The sequence below is a fragment of the Pholis gunnellus genome, assembly GCF_910591455.1.
Source record: "Pholis gunnellus genome assembly, chromosome: 14".
NCBI lineage: Eukaryota > Metazoa > Chordata > Actinopteri > Perciformes > Pholidae > Pholis > Pholis gunnellus.
The window spans coordinates 12,483,442-12,508,973 of record NC_136541.1 but is presented as its reverse complement, the minus strand read 5'-3'; the positions used below and the strand labels follow the sequence as shown (position 1 = coordinate 12,508,973).

The 25,532-nt window shown below is 41.6% G+C and overlaps 3 protein-coding genes across 4 annotated transcripts; 2 read left to right on the top strand and 1 right to left on the bottom strand.

The window, feature by feature from the left end:
• Positions 1 to 12,251: 12,251 nt before the first annotated feature.
• Positions 12,252 to 18,758, top strand: pif1 (PIF1 5'-to-3' DNA helicase homolog; the record flags this gene model as incomplete). Its single annotated transcript, XM_079172549.1, has 12 exons — positions 12,252 to 12,803; positions 13,063 to 13,186; positions 13,448 to 13,573; positions 13,874 to 14,027; positions 14,862 to 14,976; positions 15,491 to 15,597; positions 15,812 to 15,951; positions 16,375 to 16,481; positions 16,594 to 16,681; positions 16,969 to 17,114; positions 18,008 to 18,199; positions 18,460 to 18,758. The coding sequence occupies 12 exons, from the start codon at positions 12,252 to 12,254 to the stop codon at positions 18,514 to 18,516; spliced, it is 1,908 nt and encodes a 635-aa protein (XP_079028675.1). The 3' UTR covers positions 18,517 to 18,758.
• A 415-nt stretch (positions 18,759 to 19,173) lies between these two features.
• LOC306705724 (cytochrome b-c1 complex subunit 6, mitochondrial-like) lies at positions 19,174 to 21,021 on the bottom strand. 2 transcript variants are annotated; one of them, XM_079172552.1, is made up of 4 exons: positions 20,885 to 21,021; positions 20,435 to 20,509; positions 19,642 to 19,803; positions 19,174 to 19,464 (listed from the first exon to the last, which is right to left on the bottom strand). In XM_079172552.1, exons 1-4 carry the CDS (start codon positions 20,930 to 20,932, stop codon positions 19,432 to 19,434), a joined length of 318 nt encoding a protein of 105 aa, XP_079028678.1. In that variant the 5' UTR covers positions 20,933 to 21,021; the 3' UTR covers positions 19,174 to 19,431. The 2 variants fall into 2 exon arrangements, with proteins under 2 accessions (XP_079028678.1, XP_079028679.1); XM_079172553.1 differs by having other exon boundaries at positions 20,435 to 20,506.
• Positions 21,022 to 21,226: 205 nt separating this feature from the next.
• On the top strand, positions 21,227 to 25,249 carry nsun4 (NOP2/Sun RNA methyltransferase 4). Its single transcript, XM_079173620.1, has 8 exons — positions 21,227 to 21,320; positions 21,849 to 22,068; positions 22,178 to 22,352; positions 22,613 to 22,767; positions 22,861 to 23,021; positions 23,125 to 23,249; positions 23,378 to 23,510; positions 23,721 to 25,249. The coding sequence occupies exons 1-8, from the start codon at positions 21,228 to 21,230 to the stop codon at positions 23,862 to 23,864; spliced, it is 1,206 nt and encodes a 401-aa protein (XP_079029746.1). The 5' UTR covers position 21,227; the 3' UTR covers positions 23,865 to 25,249.
• The last annotated feature ends 283 nt before the right edge of the window (positions 25,250 to 25,532 follow it).

Sequence of the window (25,532 nt, the reverse complement as noted above, 5' to 3'; positions counted from 1 at the left end):
AATAAATAATAGTGGAATAGTGTCTTCCTTAATGGTACAGGCCTACTACAATACAGTTTATTCCACAGCTTATACACACACACACACACACACACTAACACCCGGGAGCAATCGGTTCATAAGAGGAGGAAAATAATTCACCAACACTGACAGAGACAGAGAGCCACAACATCCACCACAATCTACCGTTAGAAAGACCTTTTTCTCATTGTATATGATGAATTCTTTCATTTCCACGGATTAGATGATCTGATGCTGCTTCTGCTGCCGCTGTGTGTGTGTGTTGTAATAACCCCAAGCTTTCAGACGTCAGTGGCTCTGATGCCTATCATACTCTCTCTCTCTCTCTCTCTCTCTCTGCACACACACACACACCCTGAGGGACTCATGACCCACACACTGGGCAGACATGGAATGGGTTTAATAAGGTTGAGAGGAGTGTGTGTGTGTGTGTGTGTGTGTGTGTGTGTGTGTGTGTGTGTGTGTGTTGTACGTATATGTGTGTATGTCATTGGTCTTCTTGCCCGGGATATTTGCTCTTTGGGGATTCCCCGTTTCAAACGACAGGACTTAAATCTCTTTTCAGAGCCCCTAATGAAGTCCCTGGAGGGTATGTGCAGTAAGAAAGGATGCTGAGACGTTGATTCACACATTCATTAGGCTGGCTGTGAAAAGGAAACCACACAGGGGGGTTTAATGGTGTTAATGGTTTGAGTGGGCATCTCAGTTGTCACTGAGCAATAACAAGAACTTCGGAAGATTTTCACTACTTATTACGTACAAAACAATATAATCGATCTTCTGTCTTCAGTTAGGTATTGATCCCCGTGTGACGCATTTTCAATCAAAAGGTCACAGAGCATTACGGGCTTACAGCTGACATGCAAGAAAAACACTCCTTTGTTTCAGGTTTATTTGATATGATATGATCTGCTGTCTGTGTTAGAATGTAAATGATATCCCCCGTGACCTTTTCAGCTGAAACTGGAAAATAATAATCAACAGGTTCGGTTTCTGTGTGGCTCCCCAAACACCTTATTTTGAGTTTAATCGTTCGGCTGACTGGTCTAAAGGGGTAGTTTTGGGAAATGAGCTTATCTGGCTTCTTGCCAAGAGTTAAATGAAAAGTTCGATATTCTCTTATCTGCACAGTAAATATGAAGCTACAGCCAGAAGATGGTTAGCTTAGCTTAGTATAAAGCCTAAACAGCTAGTCTAGATCTGTCCAAACATTACAAAAACACTAATAAGGCAGCTTGATCCATGCTCCTTGGACACCGATGCTCTTTTAGTGTGTCTGTACAGGTGAGAGGAAGTGACCATATGTTCACAAATATTGGAATCTGAAGCAGAAGCGCATTTGCGTTGTTTTTTTCTCAGACGTATGTGAGCTGTTGGAGGATTAATGGTTCACAACGCTGCCAATTTATTTCTGCGTAGGAGATTTGCCTCCAGTTCACAAACAAGAATATATGGAGGAAGGACTTCAGTTCTGCAACAGCTAAAACGATAAAAAAGAGTGTGCACAAGGAGAACAGAAAGAGAGAGAACACAGATTAAAAAAGGTGGACCCTTTTTGTTTCTCCCCATCGTTTAGTAACATCTCCCGAGGGATCCATAGTGACGACAAGTTTCCTTTCTGGGCAAATTGAAAGAATGAGCTCGGTTAGATGGCTCTACGTCGGTGATGTCTGCGCTGCAATTTGATGGTGATGCTTTACTGTCTCTATGCCGTCACACCGCTCGGTGCTGGCCGTGACCATGCACTGCCGCGATGTCGTCACCCAGCTTCATTTGATTAGTCTTCTTCGACCACTGCTGCCTCTCCACACAGGCATTCAATCACACTGCTGCCTCTGCTGCAGCCTGCCAAGCTCATTACACGGTGGAGCTAAGGCTCATTTAGTCTCTCCACACTGCTCCCTCTTAGAATCTTAGAATTTCCATTTTTTCATTGTTTTACCTTACTTCCATAGTGTTATCAGTTTGTTAATTGAGCTGTTGTTTATTTTTACCTACTGGTATGTTATGGAAAGATGCTTGTTGATTTGACAATCTTCTGTATGTCTGCCTACTATACGGTCTATTGTACATTAGTGCGCAAATACGCTATTACTTGACAATTATCTTGTCGTTTAGTTTAAATGCTAACATCCCACACATGCCCAAATGTCAGTGTAGGTCAACATGTGCGTCCCACACATCTCCATGTTTCAGGTTGCCTCATGTTCTGGAGCCTGGAGCTCACAGTACAGTGTAAGTAGTGAACTCATTGGACGCCTCTTTACTGTTTGAGTGTATAAATGCCATATGATATTACTGAAGATTGTTCTGGTGTTTTACTTTATATAGAATGCGAAAAATACATCAAACCTAAACTCAAAAACTTTGTATGGACTGGCAGTTAAGGCAGTTTAGTAGGATTTAGCAGGGAAATTTACATAAAAGTAATATTTCCATATAATCCAGTTCCATATAAACTCAAATGGGTTTTTGTAACAAGAGAAATTTCATCATTTCACCGTCTCCCTCTGAGAGTAGGCGATAACTGACTCGGCCCGCTCAGACAGATTGCAGCCATCAGCACTAATGGTCCTCCACACAGTGTTTTTACATCATGTGTCAGGTGGCTGGTGGATATTAAACATTTTTATCATGTGAGCTACTGCTAATACAAACACACAGCTGAACATACTTGCAACATAAAAAAAACACACTACTGACAGATCTGTGCCAACTTTTTCAATAACAGATGTTTAATATCCTGATGTGTCTTGTGAGGTGTTGAAATACTCTTCTGGGGTGTGTGTGTGTGTGTGTGTGTGTGTGTGTGTGTGTGTGTGCGTGTGCGCGTGTGTGTATGAGAGAGAGAGAGAGAGAGAGAGAGAGAGAGAATATAAAAGGACACAAAAGTGCATGAGTGCACAGTCGGTATTCAAATTCAAAACACTACCAGTGTTTTTATGTTAATTTGAAATTCTCATCACGTTTTATTATTTTTCATCTGTTAGACTTTGTATTAATGTGAAGACAGACAATGATTCATAGCTGCCTCAATAGCAAGAATGAGTAATTGTGTATATCAGTGGTGGGCTTATAGTTTTCATTTCAGACAAAGACTGTGACTCAGTACCACCTTGAAACAAAGATTGAAATGTGTTTGTTTGACGCTCAACCCATTCTGCTGCTGCAGCTGTATCTATGCAATAAACTCCTGAATATCTAATCAAAAATCTGTGGCGCTCTGTGGCCTCAAGGTTGGCATGAAGAATCGAAAAAGAAGGTCACACCTCACCAGTCTTGGGGATTTAGATTGGCAGAGTGATAACTTAAGACAGTGAAGTGACAGGCTTTGAACTAATTGGCCTCCGGTGTAGCCAGCGGACCTCCGGGCCAAAACCTTCTTTTCTGTGGGCTGCCTATTGTTTAAAGTTTGATTAGCAACTTGAGATGCGAGTCTGGAGTTGGAGTTGAGAGACAAAGACAGAAAATGCAGAATACAAAAGTTTAAAATCTGTCTTCAGTAAATCTGTTCCTTCAGTAATATTAATGATAAGTGAGTTCTGTGAAACAAAAGTAGGTTGACTGCAGATTTTCCCCTCATTCACACGGCTCGGACCGCCCTCTGCTCAGTCAGCTGATGTTAGTGTGACAATCATTACTATTATTAGCAGTTATCCCACCTCCTCTTTCATCCAGTGGAATCACTAAACAACATTAACTACCACCTCCACAGTCTAGTCTGCCATTCTCAAGCATTTAATGTTAATCCCATCAGGGTGTCCTCAAAGCATCCGTTTCATACAAGTGAGCCAGTGAGAGGAAGAAATCACATTATCCACATCATCTCCAGTTCAATGAAACTAGAGGGGTTAATTAAACTAAAAATGTGGCACATGAGGGATAGCTTTCATACCGCTCTAACGTTATCTATCGCTGTGTGTAATGGAAACAATATTATGATTTGTGTCGGGGCATATCAGCACTATGGAGGTAATAAATGAAATATCTGCACAAACCAAAGACACACACACACACACACACATAGCCGCAGATTAAAGAAGGTGAAGTTACACAGACAGTGGGCAGTGTGTGGGATGTCGGCATTGAAAGGTACAACATCCAACATTTAATGAACAACAACATGCAGAGTTGGAGGCTACAAGAGCTGAACTTTGGAACAAAAGACGAGTGACTATTGACTTCGAGGTGAGTGTGTGTGTGCTTCACCCTCTGGGTTTAACACTCACAAATTCTGTGGGAGGATGAGTCTGCAGAAAGGGCATTATACGAGCACATTCGTAACACAACAGGGGCATAAATGTAAATATATACAATGCAGGCTTTGCAGCTGAGGTGGGGCCCGTGGGGTTAAGGGAGGGGGGTTGTAGAGAGGGTTGGTCTCTTTATTTAATCATGTGACGAGACGATACAATATACGGTGGCTAGTTTAGGTGCAAAATCTGTCAAGACTGAGCACATCTGCAAGCCCAAGCAATCATGCTTTTCAAAAATGATACAGTAGAAAGAAAAGACGTGGTGTCAATCTTCATCTGAAGGATTTGGCCAAACTACTTTATCTATAGACTGACAGACGGACTCTTCTCCCACCTACAGCTTTGAGTAGATACGTCCTGAAGGTATTAAACTGACTTCCTAATTGGAAATATGGGATGTGAGCTGGATCACTTTCAAAGGCAATTAAAAACAGTTAGACATCTGTTAAACAGAGTGCACAGCAACAGCGATATGGTGATACGGGCAAACTAATTAATTTAGAAAAGAGTATGTCGCTTAACCTTCATCGTTATCTTCGCCACCGAAATAGTCACTTTATCCGACTAATTGAAACATTTGAACTGTGAAAAACATCTATGACACAAACCACAGATGTTGCTGCCATTGTTGACTTTTCTGAATAGATTATCTTGCTTTTCTTTTCATAAAACTGTTATCTCACATTTGTTCTGCAATGTTTGTAATTACCTGACACCTTAAAAGCTGATAAATATGAAATGTTTCTCCCATCTGCCATCAGTACTTCATCAAGAGAAAATAAATAACCATGTGCTGTCACAAGACTCAGATAAACTGATCTGAAGTCTGACGTTTTGAGATAACGAACATGGTGCAAAACAAGAGAACTAAACTGGTACTTCAATTTATTCTCAAAAGTATATCCCTGAATTTCCATTTGAAACTGTGTTTTATTCAACTGAATACGTCATAGTTCTAAGATATGGATCGTAAAGAACTTATTATTATTGTTTTCTTCTGTTGCGTTGTTTCTCAGCCATCAGTACTGCTTTATCAGATTTTGATTCAGATTTTTTGTGTCAAGCATAACCAGCTTGAATTGACAAATGAAAAGAGCAGGCTTTCATCACAGTAGATGTAACGTTTCCATGGCAACGGCCTGATGGTTTGATCAACAAATACATTTTCAAAATGTCCATTTAACAAGAAGAAAGAAAGACATTTTTCAGATGGGCATTAGGGTCTTTAGTAGCTGGTAAGGAGAACATCAGTCAAGTTCAAATAAAGGACGTAAATTCAGATTAATTCTCTTTTGACCTCAATAGAAGAAATTTGCTTTCAAAAGTCTGAACACAATCAAACACCCACAAACAAGAACAAGAACATCACAAGTCTGTTACAGACTGATTAAGGCCGTAATGACTGAGGTCATGAAATTGTGAAAAACGTTATTTATTTGCAGAGGGGAGGAAGGTGAAGCATGGGAAGAGGGTTGTGTGCTATGGTCAGTGCTCTGAAAATATAATAATGTAAAATGTAAGCTTTGAAATTACAGTCTGTTGTACTATAACTTTTAGACTTGAATGAATACCTCTGGCGCCTCATTTTTGCTCACACCTTTGAACCTCCAGCAGCTTCACAGAATTAATGAGATGCCTTCCTACAGTGTGTCCCACCAGGCTCTCTGTCTGCCAGGGTGATGCTTTCCATGACACCACTTGAAGGACCCTGCTGGCATTCTGCAGGGGGACCTCGGTGTCAGTATAGGAGGGAAAAAGTGCATAAGAATATGACTCTCCGGAGGATTTTTCCTCAATGGCAATCCATTCAGAGTGACCTGTCGATGGTTGGACTTATTGTGAGACCTGAATAACAATAGGGGGGAGTGACCAACTACAGTGGTTGTCACCACAGAAGCTGCATATAATGATGGCAGCCCCAAATGGCAGAGACCATCTTTTCAAATTATGCGAATCCCAAAATCGATAAATATTTTTCACAGCACTGCTCAAAAGTAAAAGGGATGTAAGTTCACTCAGAGGAGTCTCTGGAGGACTGGAAGAACAGAGCTGTTTCCTAACTTTTAAAGAGGAATTGCTGGTTCTTCTCCTCTAACCCTCTGCAAGATAGAGAACACGTTCATTTCAATCAGGAGAGAAAAGTGAATGATTAGTAGTTCACATTTATTATGACAGATGCTGCGTTAATGAGTTACACAGAAATTCTTTGGCGCTTGAGCTCAACGAGGAGATTTGTGATCGAGTTGTGATTGCCCTGAGCGGCAACAGTATAAATCCCCCCGTGGAGTCCAGACACTGGTGGTGATGGTGGCTGATGAGGTTAATAGAATGATGAGTTGATGAAGTTGATGAATCTGCGAAGATTGGGCGGAGATGGGGATGTAGAGGGTTGCGTAAAAAGCAGCTTGAATGAACTGAAGGTAGAGAGACAATCATATTTAAAGAAAGACAGCTGCAAGATGATAGGCTAACGATGTCCTTGTGTCGTTGTGCTATTGGCTAGAGAGACCAGCTGATCTAGACAGCTGATTGACAGCCCTGAACAATAACAACAAGGAAATAATGAGTGTGCCTGCATGAGGAGTGATGGCAGATGTATGGTAAATAAGCTCTGGGTTTAGGCATGCAAGAGTATAGTCTCCCTGTCTGAACTTACGCTAGAGCTTCATTTCCAAAATGCCAAATTATTCATCAGGTGAGAAAACACATTGAAAGCTAGCTGTAATAAAGGGGCTGCTAATATTTTTTTTGTCCCACTTTCTTCAGTAGTTTTATGTCAAAGCTTAACTGTCCAGGTCACCGTCCTCCCACAATGCTTTGCACCAGAGGGAAATATCAATACCTGTCTCTGTGTTTTTTTTATGGTTTCACGGGATTCAGCAGCTTACATTCTGTCTCTTTCAGGAAAGGAATTGAGTTTGAGATCACTGTGTGCTTTTTGATTCCAGTGTTTGCCAGTGACATTGATCTTTAACATGTGGTCAAGTCATGTAGGTCTGTGTGGGTTTGGTCACCATGCAGCCTATTCTTCTAAAGCACAGTTGGTATATCAAATGTTAAGGATCACGATTTTTGCACTTACAATGACGTCACGTTGTCTTTCTGGTGGCCTCTCATCCTTAATATCTCTATCCATCCTAATTAACGTAGCTTCCTTTCAAGACACATCCCTCCACTCAGAGGGTCCAATTTCCAGAGATGGTCTACGCTGTATATAAAGGATATGGTTTATTACTGTACCGGGGCTCAATGCGTACTCGGCAGAGTGAGTCATAATCCATGTTGTTGCTGATCTGAAATAATGAGCCACTATTCTTCTGAGGGATCTTCTTCATGGTACTATATGCTTTCATATATTGTAGCATGCAGGAGCAACATTCATATTGTAAAAACTAAGATATTTTACTCATATTTATGTTTACTGTATCAATATATTCTATCTGGGATATTGTCCATAAGCTACGAACACTTCATTATTATTGAATGTCAAATTGATATGTAGGATTTTACTGCATACAGATGAAGATCCTGCTTTACGTTCAGACATAGCAAAGTCTTGCATGCATATGCACTGTGGACGTCCAGGACCGGCTTTATTAAATATGCAAAACCCATTTTCTAGGTTAACAGATTTTGACTGCTGATTTGAAAATGCATATGCAAAGCCCATGTCACATTACGTTTCATTTACATTATGCTGAGTTTATGTAGTACGATTTTATCACGATTTTAAACAGATTTTATTTCACCAGTATTTAAAGGAGGATGTGTGGAGCCCGTGGTCCGACACAGGTAGCCAAATCGACGATGTGTGTCCCGTGGCACGACACCGGAGGGCAGGCAGATCGACGTGTGAGATCCCGTGGTTCGACACCGGAGGCAGGCAGATCGATGGTGTGAGGTCCCGTGGTTCGACACCGGAGGCCAGGCAGAACAGCGAATATTCTACAACGTAGTGGAGAGGAAGGAAGTTAGTCCAGGGAAACATCAACAGATAAATCACGGAACAGAGGTAAGACTACCGAGGCAGAAGACGAAACGGACTGACAACCCAGGCCTGCAGGGCCAGGGTTGATAAGCAGCCAGGCGGTGATCAGTGGAATCAGGATCAGCTGGTAACGATCCAGATTGTCCGCAGCTGGGTGCCAATCAGGGGTGTGGCCATGGAAATTGTCTGGAGGCAGGTCCAAGAAAACAAACACCGAGCACATGACGTACAATAACAAACAGGGGAATGACAGACACATGAGGAGAGGATATTGGGGGAAAACAGAGGTTAACACACAATGGTTCAGACAGGAATCCTGACAAGAAGTACTCAGATCCTTTACTTAAAGGTCTCTATATGATACTCAGAACATTCATTAAAATAAGTAGAGTGTTATTATTATTCTTTGCCTTATGCACAAAAAAATGAAACTCCTTCAGTAAAAGCAGACAACATAAAAAAACATATAACAAGTTGCTTCTCAGGCACAAAACAGTATGTTCTTGCATTTGTGATCACTTATAGAACATCTAAATTTAAAGTAAATTATCAAATAATATTTAACTATTAATTTCACAGTTACTGCTTTACTAGCGCCTACAAAACGCCCTGCAGGCTTTACACCATGGAGTGATCATTTGTTGTATTCTCTGCATGACATGTGGGAAGTGTGTGTGTGAGTCGTACTGAACCACTTGCATCCACTAACTTGTTCTCACTCTAAACAAAAAGAATAAATAGAGATTTTGGAACTTGAGGAAAGCTGCTCATTATATACATATTAAAATGCATTTACAGAGCATGAATGAGGGAACGTATTTGTGCATGAGTAATTCAAAATTAATGAATGAATATACGAATGGCTACAGTGCTTGGTTTGCAGCGGCTCTTTCCCACCTTAGAGTTCATATTAAAGAGCGACACACATAATTAGCTTGGAAGTAGCTCTGTGGACATTAGTCAGAGGGCGTAGGTGGATGGGTGGATGTGAATGAGTGGGTGGATGTGCCCTTTACTTTGACAGGGTACAAGAAAGATCTGTAGCTCCACTGCAGGAAACACGTCATGGCAAAGGCACTGCGAGACGACAGCAGAGAAAGGAAAGACGTAAGCAAAGAAGAAAAAAGAAAATGAAGAAAGAACTTAAGCGAATGTTGCTCTCATATAACACAATTTCAGCACCCTTGCTCTGTGTTTTTGTGTTCATGGACAGAATAAAACCTTTATGATGGGCCAACAGAGAAACTCAATACACTGAAAGGGAACATTGTTCTGCCTCAGAAGTATGTCAAGAGCACAACATCAACACCCACAATACTCAATAGAAACGATGCATATTTATCTTGTGAACCATTGTTATTTGCTTCATAAGGTGATATCAACACATCACTCTCAGGTCACCAATAAGGTCACTGCAGGATGGAGGTGAGAGGCACCAACATTCATCATTTGTCCACCTAAGGTTGAGAGTATTAAAGGTCAGGTAAAACATGCAAATATTGTCCTGTGTCCTCTCGCTGTAGAGAAACACTCAACTCTAATGAAAATGTTTTCTAATGGATATAATTGCTGAGAGTCTCTGTGGGCTCCAAATACATTTCTAAGAACATAGTGCATTTATTACTTAGAGCTTTTAAAAATCCTTTCCTGTGCACATTAGATGGACCTTTCCATTTGCACATAATGCTTGGAAATCAACATTGCTGCTGTTCATTTTGTGTTTATTTGGAATACAGAGCATTAAAAGTTGTTGTGGTTTAGACAGAGCCATGTGATGTGTTGTGCTCACATTTACGGCATGGACCGGAGTATCTGCAGTAACATCAGAGGCTAGTGTTTACTATAAATTTACCGTCTGTTCACATCATGAAAGCACAGTGAACTTAAAACCCACATGTTGGAATCCGCAGCCCGCAGGGGAACAAACCACCTCGGATTACAAGTCAAATGTTAACCAATTGAGCTGTAGGTGAGGATGGCCTGACGCAGAATGTGTTGCTTTTCATAACAGGAATCCTCATGAATCATCTTTTGGAAACTTTTTTTAATGCTTTCTTTAAAAAAATTCCCTCTCGTTCTGCTGAGTACATTTTCAATCCACTGGAAAGTTTATAAGCAAGGTTCAAGGTCTGCCCTAAAAGAACACTGATCAACATTTTGCCTGCAGTAAGATTGTCATAGATTTCAATGGACATAATCCCATCTGAGAATAGACCATCTCCAGTGCTCCAAATCACAAAAACAAATCCACATTTTTCTGTTTGAAATGGCTGCTTAAGGTGACGGACTCATGATGTGTAGTCTAATTAGCAAATGACTCAAAGATAATAAAAAAACGGTGGAATATTAAGCTTGACTGCTTGTGCTTTGTACTTACACCGACAATTTCATTGCAAAAAGCTTGTCTGCATGTCACCCACTGAAAACTTTCAAAGCAGTGGCGATATTTTAAAGCGTATAAAGGTTTATGGAAGGTTGTGATCATGTTTTGCTTTCGTGCCCCATTTATTTTTCTTCCTCATCATTTTTGGTTTCCGGAGACATTTACTAGATCCCAGCTGATTGTCAGTGTACGTGTGTACTCTGACATTCACCGGAACCAGACTCACTCTGTTGATTAGTCCTCACCCTACCTGTCACAGTTTATTGCACCCTCCTCCCCCAACTGAAAGATCAGGGTGTTAGTCACCTTAAAATGTATTGCTTTAGTCAACCTTGTCTAATAACCGGTATGACTGTGAACCTCTCATCAGGTTCTCGGAAGCTTCACTCAGTTGAACAGGGAGTACAGCTTTGTCAAGATGATGAATGGTTTGTGGCTATGAAGGATGATGCCCCCCAATGCAAACCATTGGACTGATGACTTGAGACTTAAAAGAAAAAAACCGTTCCCCTTTTGACCGTGTTAAATGTACAGTACCAAAATGACCTTGTAGTCGACACACTTTGCATATTTAATCATAAATCATTTAATCCAGAGTTTGACTGGAGTAAGAAAATAAATAATGAGGAAGAATCAGACAGTTCCTTTCCTTTTTGTTCAGCATTTTTAAGGATTTACTGCAACTGCACACCTCTAATTATAAATTATTGATGATCCCAGAGCTTGTTTCTTTTTGCAAATACATTAAACTGTAGCACCCCTTCTCTCTTTCATCCTTTCATTCTCTCCATATGGCCAGAAAACAAGCAGTAGATTATCACTGTGACCTCTCAGAGAGAGCAAACATTAGGAAAATCAATAAAACTCTTCATGTGTTTTGTACACAACATATCGTTGTCGTTGAAATTACAAGAGGCATACTGGAGTTTCACAGTGAGGGTAAAATACTAATTAAAAAAACATTAGTTCTGCCAATAGAGAAAACAAAAATAGATTTCATGTTAAATGAATCTTGGGAGCCGTTATTGTGAAGAGATTTGCTATTTCCGGATAGCCATGTGTATTTCACAGAAATATGACGTCGTCAGTTATAACACCAGCGATTGGTCGGCGCAGCCACGGGGGACGGCCCATCTCGTTCTTTCATTGGCTACGTTATTAAACCCCCTCTACCTGATTGGCCCGGAGCGTCGCTCAGCTATTGGCTGAATTTACGCAACGAAAATTTGAAAATCCGTGTTCACGTTCACAGAGTGAGAGCTGCACGGAGAAAGGAAGAGAGAGACAAAGATTGGGACGTAATCTGTTTAAAAACAAAGGTATGAGCTGAATAAAAGTGTTCCAGTCACTACATTTAAAGTGTATTTCGCTCACGCAGTTATGTTTCATTGTTTCATTATGATCTAGCAGTAGCAGATGATTGTGTTGATTAAATGAAGCACAGCTGCGGTGACGTGACGTCGCTGCAGTTCAGGGAGTTTTAAAAAACCGCTGTGTTTACCGTTTCATGCACATTGTTTAAATCTCTGTCTGAAACCGCCTGCGCAAACTGATTCACTGTTGATTCAATGTGAACTCTTGTATTTGGCAGAAAGTGTGTGCTATGTTCGACGGGGAGGACGGTGCCCAGCTGCAGTGCTGTGTGGCGGTGGAGCAGCTGAACGCCTCCGGTCAGGCCACCCGGAGGCAGGTCATCCGTAAAGCCTCTGTTATTCTGGGCCGGAATGAGTTCCAGGAGATCCTCCTCCGGGTCCACGACGGAAAAGTCCCGCAGACTTACCATCTCAAAGAATTCAAACTTTTTACAAAGTTCGCCAGAGAAGGGAAGTGCACCGTGAAACTGCTCCCTGAAAACATCCAGGTGCTCATCTCCAACTGCCCCCCTGACCGGCTGAACCTCTTCCTCAAAACCCTGAGCATCAAACACCAGGCCCGGCTGAGCAGCAAGCCTATGACCGACCGAGAGAAGCTCAAAGCCGGTCTGCCCCGCAGCTTCGAGGCCATCAGCCCCCTGCAGCAAAAGGATATACAGACGGTCAATGAGCTGAGGGGTAAAGGGGCGCCCAAAGGCCTGACAGACCGCACTAATAGGACGACTGTTGCAGGAACAGGACAGCAGGTCAAAAGGTCGAGAAGTGACACTAACTTCAGCCCAGTGAGTGGAACAAACACGCACACACACACACACACACACACACACACACACACACACACACACACACACACACACACACACACACACACACACACACACACACACACACACACACACACACACACACACACACACAATACCTTTTGTCCCCTCATCACAGTGTGTTAGTCTGCAGCAGACTACTGCCCCAACATGTCCCTCCTGCATCCATTACATACTCTGTCTTTTGTATCTAAGTTGATTGTGTTGATTGTTTCAGGTGAAATCCAACCCAAGCAAAAAGCCCATCCTGTCTCTGCCATCACGTAAGCTGAATAAAGACCAGGCCGCTGTTCTCACTGCTGTGTTGAGTGGCAAGAACGTCTTCTTCACTGGAAGTGCAGGTAAATCTATGACAATAAATTAAAACTACATTTTCACAAAAAGTTGGTAGTAACTAGATGTCTAAAAAGCTTGCTGATACATTCTGCAGAACTGTTTTACTGAATTATGTTATGCATTCATGATGCTTGTCACTATCATTATTTCCACAAGAAATTCTGATGTAGATCTCCTTTGATGATAGATTTATGGAGTTTTGCCTCTGGCGATAAACAAGTGGAATTGTCAGTTTTAAGCTCCTTTTTTGAATGTGTGTTTTTCAGGTACAGGAAAGTCCTTCTTACTGAAGAGAATCATGGGATCTCTTCCTCCAAAAAGCACATTTGCCACAGCCAGCACAGGAGTGGCTGCATGTCACATCGGAGGAACGACGTTACACAACTTTGCTGGTGAGTCGTTGTCTCTGAGGAGACTTTAAGAAAAACTTACACAGATGTGTCTCTGGAACCAGTGAATGCTTCCTTGAAAAATGTCTGAATCAAGTAACAGAAAAGTGAACTTAACATTTTTTGTGTTAATCTTTCTTAAAGTTGAGCCGCAGCCTTTGTTACAATGTCTGTCATATTTCTGATTATGAATCTTTATTATAATGGAGGAGGTGGTGTTGGGTGTCTCTCCATATTAACAAATGTGTTTAATTAAATCTCAATATACAGGAGAAGGTGTGATTTGAGTATCTGTTTTTCCAGGTATTGGCTCCGGCTCTGCCCCGCTGGAGCAGTGCATCGAGCTGGCCCAGAGGCCCAGGGTGCTGCAGCACTGGACCAGCTGTCGACACCTCATCATCGACGAGGTCTCCATGGTGGAGGCCCAGTTCTTTGATAAGCTTGAGGCAGTGGCAAGGTGAGACAACGGTCTAAGAAATCACCTTGTGATGCTACAGTGTATCATAATAGAAGTCTTTAATGAAGTAAGAGATGTTTTCTATTTGAGAGATGTGTTTGGCTACCGTCTGTGTGTCATTATTTATTTATTGCTAAAGACGGGTGCATATTTTAAGTGGCTCTAGCTATGAAACTACATTTGCATATTTCTATTAAAATGAGATTTACATTGAGTGTTTTATATGCAAAGCTTTCCTGAAAGTATTTGATTTGATATTATGTTTAGGATACCGTGCTAATGATACCACAAATACATGCCTCTCTGGTTATGACTCACTTCATTAAAGCTCTTTCAGACAGCTAGTGTTGGGTAAACATTTATTTTATATATATATATATATATATATATATGCATGCATGCACACACTCACTCTTTTGAATGGTAAAGTAAGATTTGAGGTTTGAACTGTGTATTGAAAGTTGTAAATGTTCATTCAAAAAGAAATACACTTGTGAAGCAAAATGTTAAATTCAGTTTGGGACACTTGAGATTTTACACACACCTTTCAGAGAGTTAAATCATCTCTTCAATATCTGTTTACATTATGATGTGATTTTCCTTTTCCTGTTTAGTGACTTCCAGCATGAAGACTTTAACACTTCAACAGTGGCGATATTAATTCCAATTTGCTTTTTGTTACAATTCATGGTTCCAGTTAAAATAGATAATTTATTGGGTTTTATAGAAGCTCGGCAGTGCTCTGATTCGGAGCTATGTTAAGCAGCGATATTGAAGTTTTATAACTATATATTCGTCTTTAGTGACTGGCGTCTTCTCGCTGCACTCTTGTAGGTCGGTGAGAAGGTCCACTGAGCCGTTTGGGGGCATCCAGCTGATCGTATGTGGCGACTTCCTCCAGCTGCCTCCGGTTTCTAAGGGAAAGGAAAAGGCCAGCTTCTGCTTCCAGGTCAGACCACCGTGGAGCTCTACTTCTGTTTGTCATTGATTTAGTAACACTGTGGTCAGTAAGCTGAAAGGATGGGTTAAATGGTCAAATATCATGTATGCATGAATGCAACAATATAAATATAGTTTACATTCTTAACCTGTTTATAATCTATTGTGATTCAATACAACAAGTAAGCAATAAATCCTGCTTTAAAAAAGATTATAATGAATTCATCAGAACGATGAGATGTAGTTGTTAAAGGGAATTATAATTTTCGTGTGTGCTTCTCAACTAAATGGAAATAAAAACTGGGTATAAAAAGCTGCTGTGCATTGGGACTGTTTACATCAGTGTATTTGCTGAGAGGTTGATATAAGTACCTGCGAGTCAGTACAGTTCAACGTCATTAACGTTTGTTCTATAGCTGTTCCCATGAGCCGGCATCTCTCCTACACGCTATGTGCTTACTTCCTGAAGAGCATTAATGCTCTAGTCTATAGCATATAATGAGAGACATTTTTCCCTCTTCCAGGCCAGGAGTTGGCGTAAGGTCATCCGGGTCAACATGGAGCTAATGGAAGTGCGGAGGCAAACTGACCAGTCCTTCATCTCCCTCCTGCAGGCAGTGAGGGTGGGCAGGTGACGTAATGGGCACTGCCATTTTTTTTTTTTTTTTTTCAATCAATTTAATTGCCAAAATGGTTTTTTCGTACAGCTAATGTGATTCCAGTGCACACCCATTATGACCGAAGGTAGTGGTTAATGTGTTTACTTGCATTACATAAATGCTTTCAGGGCACTTACCGGTCTTTCAGGCATAGCATTTTCTAAAGGAAAAGTTGTCGCCATTCAGGGTGACGGAGGACGTCACCGCTAAGCTGATGGACAGCGCCTACCATCACATTGAGAGGGACGGCATTCTAGCGACCAGGCTGTGCACACACAAGGACGATGTGGAGCTCACAAACGAGAACAAACTCCAGCAGCTGCCAGGTCTGAAGTGTTCCGTCTGATTAGGTTGTGTTTTTCCACTTGAACAGGCGTTGTTGCTTTGTCCGGTTCGAATCCAAGTAAATATAGGCCTTGTAAATATAGGCCTTGTAAATATAGGCCTTGTAAATATAGGCCTTGTTAAAAACCTATTTCCACAAGATATTTTCAGTCTCCGGTTATTTTCTGATGTATCCTGTAACTTTTTTTTAATTTTGTTAGCGATAGCCGCATCAGGAAATTGGAAGGAGTGTGTTTGTCCCCCTGTGGCAACAGTTTAAAAGTTGTTTTCCAACAACAGGTTTCATGTTTTTTTTTTTTTTTTTTTCATACTCTGATATCTTTTAGGTTCTTTACATGACTGTTTACGTTTTATTATTAGAAAATATAAGTTGCCTATGTAGTGAATCTTTCCTTGTCCCTCAGGGTCCGTGCGTGTGTTTGAGGCACTGGACAGCGACCCAGCTCTGGTGAAGACCATAGACGCTCACAGCCCCGTCAGCAGACTGATCCAACTCAAAGTTGGAGCTCAGGTGAGCCTGTGTGTGTGTGTGTGCGCACATGTAACATCGCACTTTTCTTATGTGTTGAGCGTTCAGTTCGAGCGAAGACACTGTTTGAAATGTAACGCTTGTTCTTTTTAAGGTCATGCTGACTAAGAACATGGATGTTGCTCGAGGTCTGGTGAACGGAGCTCGAGGGGTTGTGGTGGCTTTTGAGTCTGGAAAACATGGTTGGTATTTGATTTATTATTATCTTGAAATATTTTCTGAGAAAATCAAGAATTTATTGATGATGTTATATATTTAGTTTTAATAACGTATACGCTTAATTGCATAGGATTACTTTCAGGAATAGTCACTGGAGGATATTTCAAAGGAGAAGAACTTATGTTGTATCAGCGGTTTAAGGCAGAAACAAAATGGCCAATGCCCTTAATGAAAATACAGTTCAAGTCTTCTCAGTAATAACAGTGGCAGTAGATTCTCATCCATCCATGTACTGACTCATTCCCCTCAGGACTCCCACGTGTGCATTTCCTGTGTGGTGCCACAGAGGTGCTGAAGCCTGAGCGCTGGGTGTTCAAGTCTAGCGGTGGGATCCACCTGAGTCGACAGCAGCTGCCACTCCAACTGGCCTGGGCCATCTCCATCCACAAGAGCCAGGTGAGAACAGGTTCAGTCACAGCCACACGGTGATTTGACTACAGGTCCCCACCAAACCACTGTGATGACATCTCTCTTTGTGGAGGACTTGTTTTTGTGTTGCCTTGAATGCTAACGCGCATGACGAATGGCTTCAATTCAAGAATTCTTCTTAGCCTGAAACTAATTTATTTTTCTTCTTTATTGCATTTGTACTTTCCTCTCGACGGCTAGAAATGGCTTCAGGTTTAATTGCAGTGTCTTGTACAGACATTCATGATCCACAGAGGATACACCCTCAATATTTTAGGTCCCCTAACCTTTTCGCTGACGCCTCCAGCAGGCCAGAGGTTTCACTTGTGAAATATCTCCATATCTACGGGATGTAATGGCACAACATTTTAGAGCTGACAATTTTTGGTTCCCAGATGATGAAATGTATGAAAGAAAAATTGTATCAGAAGACAAAGGTTCCTACTTAGTTTCAAAATCACACAGCAGACAGAGAGAAACTCAGGCAAGGTGAGTGAGAACAGGCACAATAATGCTATTGGATGTGGGAAATTGCTAGAGGCCCGGTCAGACGCTCTGCACACCAACCCACTATTAAAGCGTCGCACAAATGAGCTGTAACGATGTAATCGGAACCACTCAGCTGCCTCGACACCATCAGCCTGAGGTCAGCAAATTGACCTCAGACTGATATTGGTTAGAGGAAAAGTGTTCCTCTGGGTAATGGAGTTCATTGGTCATGACCAATGTTTGATCTACAGCAGAGGAGCTAAAGCACGTGGAAATAATTAGGAAATCCAACACCTGCAGCCCTTCACAGGAAATGAGTGGACATAACAGAATAAATGGGGTTGTCCAATTGCTTTTCTGACCTGCTGTGTCTTTGTTTTTCTTTTTTTTAGGGAATGACACTCGACTGTGTGGAGATCTCTCTCGCTCGGGTGTTTGAGAGCGGTCAGGCCTACGTGGCCTTGTCTCGGGCTCGGAGCCTGGAGGGTTTGCGTGTGATGGACTTTGACCCCCGTGTGGTCAGGGCAGATCCAGACGTTTTAGTCTTCTACAAGAAACTGAGGAAAGAGAGGCTGCTCATGCAGGTGAATGCAGAGCTTTTCCTCGTCTCATTGTCACAACCTCTGGATAGCGTTGATTGATGACTTAGCTTTTCATGAAATGCAGTCACAGTTCAACCATTGAGTGCATTGGATACAAACAATTACTGTAGGATCACAATATTGACACATAAAAACACACTCGAGACGTCACACCAGAGCTGCAGAAGTTCCTGTTTTCAGGATGCATTTTCTCAAACACTACTCAGTCTTGTAACGTGACTTGTCTCCTCTTCCCTCTACAGGCCTCCATGGATGACTTTCTTGGCTACAGCAACAAAGAACTCTTGTTGAGAAGGTGAATGAATCTACATCTGCTGTGACATTGTGCACTGTGTGCATGAATTATCCGCATGTCATCAGCCTCTTGTGTTACTCTTGGGACAATTTGATTTTCTTAAAGGAAAGCAACCAGACATCTACAATCACTGTCTACAAACAGCACTTGAAGTCACACTGCCACCTTCTGGTCATTTTTGGGGGGGTTTTATGCCTTTTTATTTTTTTTAATTTATTATGATTTTTGGTATTTATTCCAATAAAGTTTTAGCCAACATTTATCTCTATGGATCATTATTTTGTTATAGAGCCTTCTGTGTGCCTGACCATTACTACCACACGCACACACCAATCCAACAGATAACTTAAAATATAAAAGTAACTCCCCAACCTGAGTTGTATGTGAAATGTAAGAGGCAGCAAACCTACAGGGCATCATTACCCTGAACTAGGCCCCAAGTGTTCTGATACCATAGTATCTAATGCTGCATGTATAAGTAGTATTATCTCCCTTTGTCACATATTGCCAAACGGTGTTCCCTGACAGCTGACACATTTTCTCTTGTATCAAACCCACAACCAAAGACATCCTCTAGGGCTGAATAAATTGTGCCCTGAGTCAACAGTCAGGCCATCACTTCCATTTTTATCAAGTGTTACAATGATGCAACTCAGGCATGCTGGATACCAAAGAAAACATTTATTTAAGTTGGAACAATGACTCCATGGCCAAACCTGAGTAGAAATATGCATTGCCAGAGAAGCATGTTTGCTTTTGCAAGTGAACTGACCAGTGAGAGTGATCTGAGCCCTTCTTTGATGCCCTCATTACTGACAAGCAGTGACTCACATGTGACAGACTGCTTCTTACCCCATCTACACAAGTATGAATCTTGAGTATTTTACAGTTAAATTAATTGTGGAGCTGGTCAGGAGGGTTATTTCACGTTATGGAACAGCTTGTGTGCCACCTATAAAGAGAAAGGAGAACATAATTAGCATCTCTACTGGAAGAAAAACGTAAACAAATTAGCTTTAAAAAAATCAAGTCACATGCAGTCTGGTTTCTTATACGCCATCTGGGCAGTAAATGGGAAAAGAGGGGCACATGGTATTTTTCCTCTACTTCCACCCTCTGTGCCACTTACACAATGATCCCGTGCATGCAGGAAGTCAAAAAGTTCTTCTGTGCATTCTTCAGCAGTGCTGGATCTGGAGCCAACTCTGGCTTCACAGGTCTCCAGACGCTCCCTGTAGTGCACACAGTGTTCAGTCTGCTCACACTTGGTTCGTATCGTTTCTAGAGGATCCTGAGAAGGACAAATGTGGTATATTATGGAAAATTGAGTCAAAATATACTTAAAAGTAGTAATCATGCAGAACTGTGCATTTCACACTAATGTGAATGATACTATTGGATTGGTGCGTTAATGTCTACATTACTTTGATGCTGCAGGTAAAGATGGGGCTAATTTAATTACTTTATATACTGATGGGTAACTTGTGAACTTCCCATGGGGGTCAATACAGTTGATCTAATCTTTCCTATAATATACCATAATTTGTTTATTATAATGTATAATATGAATCTGCAAAGTAACTAAAGCAAACCAGATAAATAGTGGTTACAAAAAGTACAATATTCGTCACTGAATGTAGTGGAGTACAAGTATAAAGCAGCTGAAAATGTAGATACTGAAGTACAAGTACATCAGATATTGTACTCGGGTAAAGGTACTTAGTTACTCTGTCCATCACTGATTCTGTACTGTCACATAGTGGTATACCTAAACATCACTCTGCTCACAGCATTTCTGTCCGTGCAGGTTTATTCCTTTAAAGATATTTTACATGTCTAGTGTCCAAACTTTCAACATTTAGTTTGAGAAAACTGTGTGTGGCAAGTGAGATCTTATTGGGCTCTATGAAGAACAAACTTACCACCATGTCTTCTTCCTCTTCCTCCTCCTCCTCTTCCTCCTCTGCCTCTTCTTCCTCAGCTGGCGCATCTTCCTCCTCGTCAAGGACATTAATAAAAAGGACATTTAGTTAGTTTGGACAGAACACGTTTTGAAATTGTAGATGGGCTGTATTACTTACGTCTACCCACAAATAATACAATTAAAACTCAAATTACAAGCAAACATTTACAATGGACCGATCATAAAGCCGAGCAAGAAATCTCAAACTATAACTCATGCACAGTTTGTGTTATAATTTAAGCTCCATCTACCATTCATATCTACACGTCTTCAAAAGAGATGACAGTGAACTCGTTACACCGACAAACTGACCAGAGTCACAGCGCTGAGTTGTGTAACATAACATGGCCAAACACACACATACACAACGCGACTACAAATACAAATACATCGGTCTTTTTTTCAGTACCTCCTCGTCGGGGTCGTCGTACGAGATCATCTTCCTCTCAAAAACCATGATTACGACACTGAAATTCTCCAAAAATCCCGGCAGAGGACAGAAATCCCAGCTCGTCAGCTGCACCGCTGTTCGTCGAGGACGTGAGGTCGTTCATACGGAAGAAACGAAGAGAAGCGTCCCCGGATGTTTCCTGAGAACGTTTCCTATTGGTTGAAAGTGGTTACTGAAGTTGCTCTGGTCCAATCAGTGACGGCTTTGTGTAAAACCAGCCTATACACGTAATAACTGCCGGCGGAACGTTTCTTTTGGCTGTCGTAGCGACGACGGACCAAAAAAGCTGTTGCACGACAAGATGGCGCTGCTCTCGGACACCAGACTTCTACTGAGAAAAGTTAAAGATTTAAGATGTTTAACGCCAAGACGAAACAGAGTGAAGGAAAAATGGGTACGTTATCAATGCAGACATAGACAAAGCAGTTGATACAGTTCGTTACCTGTAAAATGATTTCCTCCCTCAGAGGTTAATTTTTATTCAGTTTGGTTCTGTCCAGAATATCTAACATACAATATGTATTAAAAAGAAAGTATTACATTTTGACTTTAACTATCGGTATCTATAGCATGGCGAATTTAATCAATGAGAGCTGGAAACAAAATATCTTTAATTATTACTTCTGTAGTTAAGTGTAATCAATGAAACAGTAAACTCATGAAATCGTGAGGTATAAGACATACATGAATTAACTTTATAGTGAGTCTGTTGTTCTCTCATACAGTGTAATGAAATCTACATAATTGTATTAGTTTTTTATTATACAATTGTACACTAGCATGGCAGTTACCCATGGTCATGCTAGTTAACATCCTCCCCCCAATTGTACATGTTTAACATAAATAATCAAACTCACAAAATAGAACATCAAAGCAAGTAAACATTTTAAATCAGTATTTTGACCGCTCTGCTTTCTTACAGGCTGTCACACGCACCAAGCACCCGCCCACCAGTCTGGCTCTGCAGCACTTTGATTCCACCTACGGCGTCCAGCTGTGCCAGCTGTGGCCATCAGTCAGAGCCGCCTTGCTGTCAGAGAGGAAATACGGAGCCCTGCTCAATAACTTCTGCCATGATGCCGTTCTGGCAAACCTCGAAGCCCAGGGATGCAGAGACTTCCTCCGTGACACAGATACAGAAGGTAGGTGTGCATTCTCCAAGGTTCAATGTACTTACTAATGCTATATCATTGAAAAGCATAATATCTCTCTTCATGATGGTCAATTCTAAATTCTTCATTGTTTCTGCAGCTCAGCCAAGCTTGGAGCAAGAATCTGAGGTTGCGGCCGATGATGAAGCCAGTGGTGCTTCCATATCTAAGAAGTCTGACATTGATGGTCAGCAGCTATCTCCCCTACACCTCAGTCCTCACATCAAGTGCTTAGTGTTTCCAAGAGGGGATATCACAAGATTCAAGCCCGCTAGGTGAGTTCATCCGTTACTTATTAGACAAACATTTAAAATCGATTCAAAGAAGAACATTTTCATGCGTGACATGTAGTTAAATGTTGTTTACAAGTCTGGTAGTTTGTTACATGATAACCACATATTCTGTTTATTTATATATTTAATAAGTCAAAGTGGTTGAACATTTAAAGAACCGTGTTCTCTTCCAGATGAACCAAGAATGTTGCAATTATTCAATTTTTTACTCAAAGTGTATTCTAATTCCTTGTCCTCTAAAGACCAGACATGTGTGGGTTGCTGGGTTACTACCTGATGGACGCAGCGTCTCTGCTGCCTTGTCTCGCACTGGATGTCCAAGAAGGTCACAATGTGCTTGACCTCTGTGCTGCTCCAGGAGGCAAGACCCTGGCTTTACTTCAGACCCAGTGTATAGGTAAGAGGACCGCTCTCATCTTTTTGTTTTCCTCCCTTAGTGCTGTTGTTCTGTCTGTCGGTTGTAGTTAACCCTCCGTCGTCTGCTTTAAAGGTTTTTTGTGCCTAAATGACGCCTCGGTGTCTCGGACGTTGCGACTGAGAAAAGTCCTCGACAGCTACGTTCCTAAGCCGCTTTTAACCGATGAGAAACTACGCATCACCTCCTTTGATGGCACCAAGTGGGGGGATATCGAAAGGAACACTTTCGACAGGGTAAGCCAGTGTCATGTAAATATACGGCCGGTGCCTGAAATAATGCAGTATTTATCCAAATACCACCACTTTGTCCACGTCCTCTTTTCTATTCGGGCTTCAGGTCCTTGTTGACGTCCCCTGCACCACAGACAGACATTCACTGATGGAGGACGACAACAATATATTCAGTAAGATCAGGACCGGTGAGAGACGAAAGCTCCCGCAGCTACAGCTGGAGCTACTGATGTAAGTTTTGGTGAACATCGTGTGGTTATTTTTATGTGTTTACATTTTGTCAAGTCAATATATAGTAACGCTACAAGTTAACATGATTATTTTATGTGAAGTGAACAATCCCTTTCTCCATCCTGCAGGGCGGGAATCGAAGCAGCTTGTCCAAGTGGGGAGATCCTTTACTCCACCTGCACACTTTCTCAAATCCAGAACCAGAGTGTGGTGGAACAGGCAATCTTCTTGGCTCGAGAGAACCACGGCATCCAACTTCAGGTCAGTCACACACACACACACACACACACACACACACACACACACACACACTGTCACCGTCAACAAGAAACTGTAAACTATCAATAAGGTTCTGACCTCTGGAATATCAGGACGTCCTGATTAAGACCACAGTAACCTAATTACAACTATTAATTTTACCTTTTTATTTTCCTTTTTCCCCCCATTTGTCCTCATCGAATCTACATTCAGGTTGTTGATCTGCGACCCCTCACACACATGTTTAGGAAAACCTTTCACTTCGCTCCCGACCTCCACCTGGGTGAGATGGTCATCCCACACGTAGCTGCTAACTTTGGCCCCATCTACATGTGCAAGCTAAGGAGGCTCACATAGACCGCTGACCGCTTTGCCTAAAAGCTTGTGGACTAATGAGGTGATCCTCTTGACTCGTCTTTCTGTATAAACTGTGGCTGTTGGAGCACCGTTGAAGGAGAACTATTCATCATGGTGGTGGACTGTTGAAGCACTGGACTACAGTTGGACCTGGACATTATTATTGTGTACAGCATTGAACTGCAGTTTCTTTTGTGGAGACTTCTTCACTCAACCAACAGCAAAGACAAATTAAATTTGCGGAATTCCTGTTTTGTTTTTTAGAGTCAGTTAAAACTCTGATTTGACAACAGAGTGAACCAGCTTTGAAATGTCTCTTTTTAATTGTAGTGTTACTCTTTTACCTGTAGGGGGCAACAGTAGCTCAAGATTAAAAGTATCCCGTGCCCACTAGAGACCCCAAGGATATGTCTGTTAAGGTTATATGTTGACAGGAGATCCAGAATGCATATCCTTAGAGTTCACATTACCCAAACACACATTTCCCTCAGAATTACCTGCTCTCTTTAAGCCTCAAATGAAAATGGGGTTGGCTTGTGCCGTGGTTATTCATCAGGTTTGATGGCTTTGCCTAATAATGCGATATGTGGGTATATGGAAGGAGGGCATAATGAACACGCAGGTAATGACTTTTTTGACCATTTGGTTTGTCACATCTGAATCTGTAAAACTTTCATTATTATATCTGGATTGACTCTGTTTTGCATTGACATCACTGAGAGTTTCCTCTTATCGCTGCCTGATGTGAGCAGAGAGGTGCCTCTTTTTCCATCACACCGCCGATGACCCTTTATGTTGTCCTGGCCAGGCAATGTAGCGTGAAAAAGGTGTGTGTGTGTGTGTGTGTGTGTGTGTGTGTGTGTGTGTGTGTGTGTGTCTAACGAGTCCACCATCCACACCCCACCGTCATTAAGCTGCTCCAAGTGCAGGAGCCGACTCCCATCCCCGTGCAGAGATGGACGGCAGCCATGCGGCTCCCAGATGAACATTAAAGAGGCAGCAGAGAGCTAAAATGGGACATCTCGCCCTGTTTTGCCCCTCCGCTTTTTTTGTTCCACAGATGAGTGCAGATAATTTTCGGTGCGATTGTGAGTGATTACTGTATTACTGCGGTAAAAGGGGGATGTATCTGGGAATGCAGAGGGAATTAATGACACATAAAAACTCTTTTTGTGTTGACTGCTTTCGTCTCCAGGGCCTTGAATGCCTCTTCGCACATCTTGTGATTACCTAAACGTATTGTAAATATGTGTTTCCTATGGGCTCTTACATAAATTTACATGTTTTAACACTCGGGAGACGGCCGACTGTTAGAGATGAGTTACTCTCTATTCTGCCTGTCTATAGACTCGACTGGCTGTCTGCTTTATTATTGAATTAGCCAATGAACCGCTGTGCATTTGTGTCCCTGTGTGTAAGCCTGTGTTATGTGTATTAAAAAGATGAATATTATGGATTTAACTACACAACCATGCTGCTTTCGTGTTTTCAAATACAATTTCAACATTGCTTTTTTTTGGTAATAGACATGCAAAACACTGTAATAGTGTTATATATTCACATCATGCCACACAAGCTTCTACTGAATGAATGATCTACCCATTAGTAATGACCTCCATATATTCAAACTAAGCACCTACAGTACGTTGTTAAATGACAGCAGCACAG

What these genes read in the sequence shown, in the direction of transcription:
- nsun4 (XM_079173620.1), top strand. Translation starts at nt 21,228, where the DNA reads ATGGCGCTGCTCTCGGACACCAGACTTCTACTGAGAAAAGTTAAAGAT. An exon ending in AAAGGAACACTTTCGACAGG is followed by an intron (nt 23,022 to 23,124) that starts GTAAGCCAGTGT and finishes TTCGGGCTTCAG; the next exon opens with GTCCTTGTTGACGTCCCCTG. An exon ending in CTACAGCTGGAGCTACTGAT is followed by an intron (nt 23,250 to 23,377) that starts GTAAGTTTTGGT and finishes TCCATCCTGCAG; the next exon opens with GGCGGGAATCGAAGCAGCTT.
- LOC306705724 (XM_079172552.1), bottom strand. Translation starts at nt 20,932, where the DNA reads ATGGTTTTTGAGAGGAAGATGATCTCGTACGACGACCCCGACGAGGAG. An exon ending in AAGAGGAAGAAGACATGGTG is followed by an intron (nt 19,804 to 20,434) that starts GTAAGTTTGTTC and finishes TGTCCTTCTCAG; the next exon opens with GATCCTCTAGAAACGATACG. An exon ending in TGCATGCACGGGATCATTGT is followed by an intron (nt 19,465 to 19,641) that starts GTAAGTGGCACA and finishes TTCTCTTTATAG; the next exon opens with GTGGCACACAAGCTGTTCCA.